We start from the raw sequence: 7,348 nt of genomic DNA, 5'->3' as shown, positions 1-7,348 counted from the left end.
TTGCAACCTAAACTTATTACCTTTTACACAAAGATTAAAGGGTACAACAGAACAAGAGTTTGAAACATGTCAGATAGAATTCCAACACAAAAATAATCAATGAAAAAATGACGTACTAGAGGTTTCGGTTTTAACTGCTCCTAGAAATAACAAAAACAAAAACAAAAACTACATTTTTCAAATAAACTTCCCTAGTGGCAGATATTGAACATTCTTTAGTATCTGTTGTAGGAGAGCTACAATCACAATTTTTCATCTTCACTTGCAAGCCAAAACACAATTTTTGAAACATTGACTGCACCTCCTCCTCTTTCAGAAGAAGATACAGAAATAGGAGAAAGAATATTAGCGTCGAAAAGGAGGTGAAACCGCGAAACAAAAAGGAAAAAAAATTGTTCTTTTTCTCCTACCCCAGAATTGGGAAACAGCCACTTCTGGATCTTGTCTAAAAGCTCTGAAGGGCACCTGTAGTGTGAGTGAGAGTTAACTTAGTAGCCTCCAACTTAGTGGTTGGTAGGAACGGAAAAGAAGCCTTCTCCACAAGCAAAACGCGCATGTATGTAATCTTCAATCTTCTCTCTCTCTCTCTTTATGCATAGTACATGTACAAGCTATTTGCTGCAGCACAAGCAATTGAGTTTTCAGATGGATGCCATGCTAAGTGCAACAGCTTTGTCGTGAAATCAAACGAATTCCCGTTTGCATCAACCCCGGGGTTTTCTGCTCCTGTATGAGAAATACGAACTTGTGATTGTGATTATCTATAGTAAGAAACAAACAAATATGATGCGATAAGAGCAAATGAAAGAAAACTGACCCCGTCTTACAACTCGTGTTAGACTATTTCCGAGTGATCTAGACGGCCTTGAAGGGGTCGGAACTTGTCGTCTGATGAAATAAAATGGACAAACTTAATTTAGATGCCACGATGATAACCGAAAGTGAAAACTATATTCTTGAAGACGGAGCGCTCCAATAAACTTACCTCATTGGATTTTTACTAGCTTCCAAAGTTGTAGCCTCGGTACTTCCAGGAGAACAGCCAAATACTCGGAATAAATTACTGGCAACACAAATGAAACAAAATAGTAACATGCAGGGTGATAAATAATTCCAGAGACAATTGATCGATGGATTAAGTTTGTATCACAGACCTGTAAGAACCAGTTGCCACCCGCAGTCCATCACCGCTCAGACAGCACTCGAACTTATCGAAAATCGAATCGTTTTCATATAAATCACAAAGCTGGCAAGTTCAAACCAAAACATAGTTAGTTATTATAACACAATTAAGCCGCAGAAATAAATTTAAGGTTAATCATCCCTTATCCAACCACATGAACCTAACCTTAGGTCTTAGATACTCATGAACCTGGTAAGTAGCAACAGGACCTGAATCCATATTAATGTCCCATAACTGACAAACAAGTCAAGAAGAGTAAAAATGAGATGAAATTCAAAGGAACAGAAAAGACAAATCAATATTCATAATTTAAATAGCTTATGAAAAAATATAACGGTATTAATCTTTTTAGCAAAAAATGACTAATGGGATTCTGTTTGAAAGTAGAAGGATTTTGATTGACAAAAATAAGGGGTCTATTTCTAAAGTCCAAATTTTGTGAAAGCTTTAACATAAGTGTTAATTTACAAATTGTAAAACTTCAAACCTTTAAAGTCATGTAATCACGACTGAGTATGTATCTTCCATCCTTCCCAAATTTTATGTCAGATATAGAAGCAATGATCTCGGTGAAAAATGATCTGGATCCTGGGGCCTCCTGTTCCTCGAACCTGCATCGAAGGGCATTGCCTATTAGAGTCTAGAAAGAATATGAAAGTGCATAAATGCGTACAAGAATAGGCTTCATAAGAAAAACATTTTTTTAACATAAGCAACATTTAATGGTCGGCATCAGAGTCATCTTTCCAGTACTGATGTAAGCTGTATGGGAGGAGCAGGATACTTATTTATTTGTTAGGAATCAACAAGATTAACACAGAAGAACATAAATGGAACTAAAGAAGTGCTTACAGTTTGGCATGAGAATCGCATAATGCTGACTGCCGCAAGTCAATTAGACGGATTGAACCCTTTGAACTGCTATATGCCAATGTATTACAATGTGTAGGGTGGAATTCTGCTGATGTTATAACCTCTACAATAACAATATATAAGGTCATGGCTCAGCCAGGACTATATAAAATAAAACAAGAACAAGTTGGCAACAAATGAAAGCAGATGATTCTTTCTTTACTTTGCGCTAAGACCCATGAAAGCCCACAGCACTAAATAGATCGACAATCCAGCCTTAAAACTCCATCCTATTGTTTGCAAATCCTATTCTGAGTAGCAAACGTGGTTGTCAGACATGCACGCTAGATCGTGAGATCATAAGATCGTAAGATCTCGCGTGTTATTAGCACACATTCCGCAATGGAACCCGCTTGGTCTAAAAGTATTTTGCGCATCATAGTTAAGCATACCACACAACAATCATCTATCTTGTTGGGATGTTAACACCTAAATAATTAAAAGACAAAGTGTAGTTCTTTCAATTACCATAGTGACAAATTTCTACTGATACTGAAAAATTGGGTATCGTAGTCTAGAAAAAAAAAATCATGAACATAAAACATCGGCCTGTGTTGGTTCTACGCGAAGCTTAATGCAGTACCAACCAAATATTTTCTTTGGATCATAAGACGATCCCAAGTCCAACCAAAACTGAATGGCTTGGGCCGGATCGAATCATCAGGCTATCATTTTAGGTTTGGTTGGCATATCAGAAGGTCAAGGTCGAGAGCATTGAGCACTCACTTGTCAGTCAACTACAACTTGTAACAACTTCTATAATAATATGAACTAAATAGTTAGTGTTCTACCAACAGAGATATGTTTATACCACAGATTAAAAAACATTATCAAGCTTACCTGTCAGATCCTCCATGTTTGCAGGTTTTACATCAACGATATTAAAACTTTGACTGCTTATTTCCAGATTCCACAGATTTATTCGCAAATCATCAGCTGATATGAAAGTTTCGCCATCGCTAAAAGGTTTGAGTAACATAACACCATCAGAATTTGATCAGTATCTATAAAACTATGTAAAAAAGTAAAAATAAGGTACAAAAACTACGCATCCATTTTAGGAGCATCACCGCAGTAAGGGGAATAAAATTACCAAATCAAGATTCACCTTAAATGGCCTTAAAATTAGAATATGAATCTTCAGCGTACTCAATTTCAGCCAAAACTTACTAGACAATAGCAAAATACAATGTGGAATAAGAAAGCTAAATACCTGTTATTTGAAATAGAATTGATATGATAATCGTGTGCATGGGCATAAACTCTACGACATCGAGCCACCAAGCTTGTTTCATGACTACTTACCTGCATATTTTACAAAATGAGTTAGTACTTCCAAAATCCTAAACATGCATTCGTCATAGTTTGGAAATGAAAGTACTTGAACCACTTTATATAGTTTCTTCTCTTCTAAAACATCAGGATCAGACTCTAATGTTTATCTCTCTACTTCTTATTCTACTTTCTTTTTCCTTGTGAACTAGTATCAGAAAAAATAATTACACATGGAAGGGATGAATACAACTACCACGGGTAATCTTAGTGACGGTATGCCTCCCGGTGGAAACGAGAAGTCAGAGCTAAGATAGTTGAATGATCTATCTGAATCAGGATATCCTCCATTTTCAAGGCTTGGCTTAGGATTATTTAAATTACTTGAGCTAGCAATACTGCCATTTCCCATTGTTTTCGAAGGGTCGACATTCATCTCAGCAATTTTCTTGACCTTCTTTTCTTGAACCTGTTCAACCCTCAAATAAGGAAAGATAAGAAAAGGTGATCTAGAAGACCCATAGATGATATTATTCATATGAAAAAGATACAAAGTGGAATGCAGCCATATTCGTTTTTTATTGATGCATAAGCAAACATTCAATATGCTAACTATATAACATTTATTCAAGATGATTTTCCCTACAGTATGATTTCATAGCATGGCTTTTCATATATGTTTCTCCCCATATCTCAATGCACTCAACTATTAAGATGCCACATAACATGGTAAATGTTTAGAAGTTAAAGGAAAATAGCAACAAATTTGCCGGCTAAGGTCCTTGAAGAAAGGTTTCAATTCTTAAGAATGTGTGGTTGGGTCTAACTCAACCCTACAAAACCGGCTCGTAGGATGAGGACTGCCCCCACTTATAAACACATGTTCAGACCATAGATTGTCCGATGTTTGACTCTTAACAGTTCAGAAAGGAAGTCGTCGTATTATAAACTTGAACACAAATGTCAGAGCATGTGAAACTCGGGATCAAGCCGAAACCCACAAAAGTGCAACCTTGTGAACAATGCATCGATAAGAGACAGCACTAAGCATGCTACAAATCAGCATTTATTTCGTACCTTCCAAAATTTGATGGTTTTATCATTTGTCGAGAGAAGGAAAAGGGCACCATTAGCGATTTGGCACCATCTGATTTTGTTGATTTTCTCTTCTATCTCCAAACTCTTAAGGTAGTCAAACTGAAACAATCATCACACATCATATATATTTTGAATATTCTAAGAGATATGATGTTGGGGGAACGTTGCCGGGAAAATGATGATTACCTCGGGCTCATGACTCTGAAACTCTGTTTTGTAACGGAATTCAGGATGCCTGCTGATCGAATAATCCATCCTTTCTGAATCCCTTCTAGATTCACCATGCTGCATGTTTCAGCATACATATAAACATGCATAATACAATACTATGGACAAAACATGAAATCTGTCAAAACATAAGTTTAGTTTCTTTCTACTAAAATCCGGCTTACATCTTTTGTATCTGTCCTCTCAAAGAGAACCACTCGACCACCACGATCACCAGTAGCAAGATGATCACCAGACTTGTCAAATTCGATAGCAGAAATTATGTCCACTGTAGAAACACATTTGGGCAAATAATTAGGAAAGTTTCACATTATCCTGCAACAAAACTAATTCAGATTTGTCAATGAATCTATTGCAACTATCACAGCATCGACCAGCAATTTCACTCTAACCACCTCTCCTTGATAGCACATAATCCCGTATTGCAAATGGTACCTTCATATTCCCCTTTTTTGATAACCATGCCATAGGTACAAAATATTCACCGCTATTTAACATAACCCTGGCCACTAGCTTAAGGTGCTTGAGTCCCTTACCACTAGGACCAACCATGTTGGTTCGTTCTGACCGAAAATGATTTTTCCTTTTTGGCATAGAGAATTGCCACACACCCACTCTATAACTACCCGTTAGATATTTTTCGTTCCAACACAGCAAACAAACTCTGCCAAAACCTTAAGCTTTTGCATTGTCAAAGGCACACATAACAACATACCCAGCGGTCAAACTTCAACGCAACACGACATAAAGATCCAACATATCATACTCAAACAAACTTACAGATTGGCTAACAAATTAAAGAAGGCTATTCCAAACAAAAGAAGTGTCTCCAACACAAGCAAAAGCCAGAAAACATGACATCAAACCCCAAAACACCAACCAAGTCACAACAACTCAGTTTCACAGTCTGAAAAACCAATCTAGTAAATTCACAATGCAAAAACAAAACATTCAACAAAAAAACACTTGGTCAAACAAACACACTACTTTCCTCCAAACCAAACACCGATAATAGCAATGAACACAAAATCCAAAACAAACATTACTCAACAAAACAACATAGTCCTAACAAAACACGATCCGTAACCGTAACAGATCCAATCAAACCCTAATCCCAAAACACAAATTGGATCCAATAAACTCACACAAAAACACGTCCCTTTCCCCAACCCACCAATACTAGAACAAATTACCTTCCTGAACCTCTTCACCCGCCGTACGCTCACCAAACACCTGAGAGAATTTCCACTCCAACGGAGACGGTGGACCCGCCGGAGCTGCGACAACCTCATCGCCACCGTTCATTTTTCAAACCAAATCAACGGTCACCGAAGATACGAGTGAATCTACCAATCCTATAACTGCATCAAAGATTAATTTATGGGTTTTCACAAGATCATAGGTTCAGACAGACTCGTCGAAGAAAGACATAAAATTTCTTTTTTCTTCTCTCTGTGTTCCCAGTTGAACCATTGGAGCACAAAAAAAACAAAGAAAAATTCTCTCTCCTACAATTTTCTCCAATCTCTTGTAATATTTTCTCTCTCTAGAAGGGTAAAATTGAAATTTCGACAAGTTTTGATGTTGGAGATGACAAAACAAAAAATAAAACAAGAGATACATACACACACTTCTGTCTTGAGTTCTCTCCGCTTAACAATCGGTCTCTGTCTGGTTTTTTATTTTATTTTTTATTTTTTATTTTATTTTACGTAGATAATAATAATAAAATATAAATTATATTTATCCTCGTTTGTGATATTCTCATCTGATTGTTACGTAACGAGGTGAATTGCCATGTTTGATTGGACTGTGATATTGGCTGCACGGTAATGACTTTGTGGTACAGATTAGTGAGATTATTAAGAATAATTTTAAGATATTGAAGTTTAAAGTATTTGAGATAATTGAGATAAAGTATTTGTTCTGATGGAAAAAAAGGTCTTTGTGGGAAATGACTTGGATGGATGTCCTTGTATTTACTTTTTTTTTATTATTCTTAAAAGAAGACCGGAATTAAAGAATCAAATAGTTACATATACAAGTTAGAAATAATGAAAGATGTGGTGATATTCTAATAAGCCCTAAAAAAGGAAGAAGTTGTTTTTGCTAGTAAGTGGGTTGTTTTATGACAATGTTAATTTATGAAACTATATATAGGTGCCCTATATAGGTATTACTTAGGGAAGAGAAAAACAAATGGCTTGTGGAAAAATAATGTTGGCATTAACTAGAGATAGGTAGTAATATTTTAAGTGTTATTCTTTTTTTATTTGAGAGGGTGGAAGCCAAAAAGAAAGAAAAAAAGGAAATTACAAAATAATGTTCTCTATGAAGTTTCCATATATTTCTCTAAGAAATTATTCTTAGACCATAGAATTAGTCATGAGAGTGACTCTTAATTTTGCAAGGTCATATGGCATTTAGTTACTTCTCAATACACATCAAGTAATTGAATCTCCTAATCATATTTCATTTTGCTCCTGATCTTGTGGAGAATATTCATTCTTTCTTTGAGTTTTACATTATCATCCCTAAGTGCATGATGCATCACTTTATTATTCACTTGCAGTACAACTTTATTGAAGCTTTTACTCTGTACAAGTTGTATGTCATCCCAAACACCCCCACAATTCTACAACCATTACTAAACAA

General features: G+C 36.0%; 1 protein-coding gene across 2 annotated transcripts; it reads right to left on the bottom strand.

Moving 5' to 3' along the window:
* LOC127087393 (serine/threonine protein phosphatase 2A 55 kDa regulatory subunit B beta isoform) lies at positions 1–6,361 on the bottom strand. 2 transcript variants are annotated; one of them, XM_051028276.1, is made up of 14 exons: positions 5,887–6,361; positions 4,858–4,961; positions 4,652–4,750; positions 4,445–4,564; positions 3,621–3,836; positions 3,309–3,400; positions 2,936–3,054; positions 2,036–2,159; positions 1,671–1,794; positions 1,349–1,417; positions 1,155–1,246; positions 986–1,063; positions 818–888; positions 1–726 (listed from the first exon to the last, which is right to left on the bottom strand). In XM_051028276.1, exons 1-14 carry the CDS (start codon positions 5,996–5,998, stop codon positions 590–592), a joined length of 1,557 nt encoding a protein of 518 aa, XP_050884233.1. In that variant the 5' UTR covers positions 5,999–6,361; the 3' UTR covers positions 1–589. The 2 variants fall into 2 exon arrangements, with proteins under 2 accessions (XP_050884233.1, XP_050884234.1); XM_051028277.1 differs by having other exon boundaries at positions 3,624–3,836.
* Positions 6,362–7,348: the final 987 nt, after the last annotated feature.

The sequence above is a fragment of the Lathyrus oleraceus genome, chromosome 5 (assembly GCF_024323335.1).
Source record: "Lathyrus oleraceus cultivar Zhongwan6 chromosome 5, CAAS_Psat_ZW6_1.0, whole genome shotgun sequence".
NCBI lineage: Eukaryota > Viridiplantae > Streptophyta > Magnoliopsida > Fabales > Fabaceae > Lathyrus > Lathyrus oleraceus.
This window is presented reverse-complemented; position numbering and strand designations above follow the sequence as displayed.

Bases quoted from the DNA above. Each gene is read 5' to 3' on its own strand.
- LOC127087393 (XM_051028276.1), bottom strand. From the start codon at position 5,998: ATGAACGGTGGCGATGAGGTTGTCGCAGCTCCGGCGGGTCCACCGTCT. The intron at 4,962-5,886 runs GTAATTTGTTCT...GTGTTTCTACAG, and splicing joins GGGTGAAGAGGTTCAGGAAG to TGGACATAATTTCTGCTATC. The intron at 889-985 runs GTAAGTTTATTG...TTATTTCATCAG, and splicing joins GCTAGTAAAAATCCAATGAG to ACGACAAGTTCCGACCCCTT.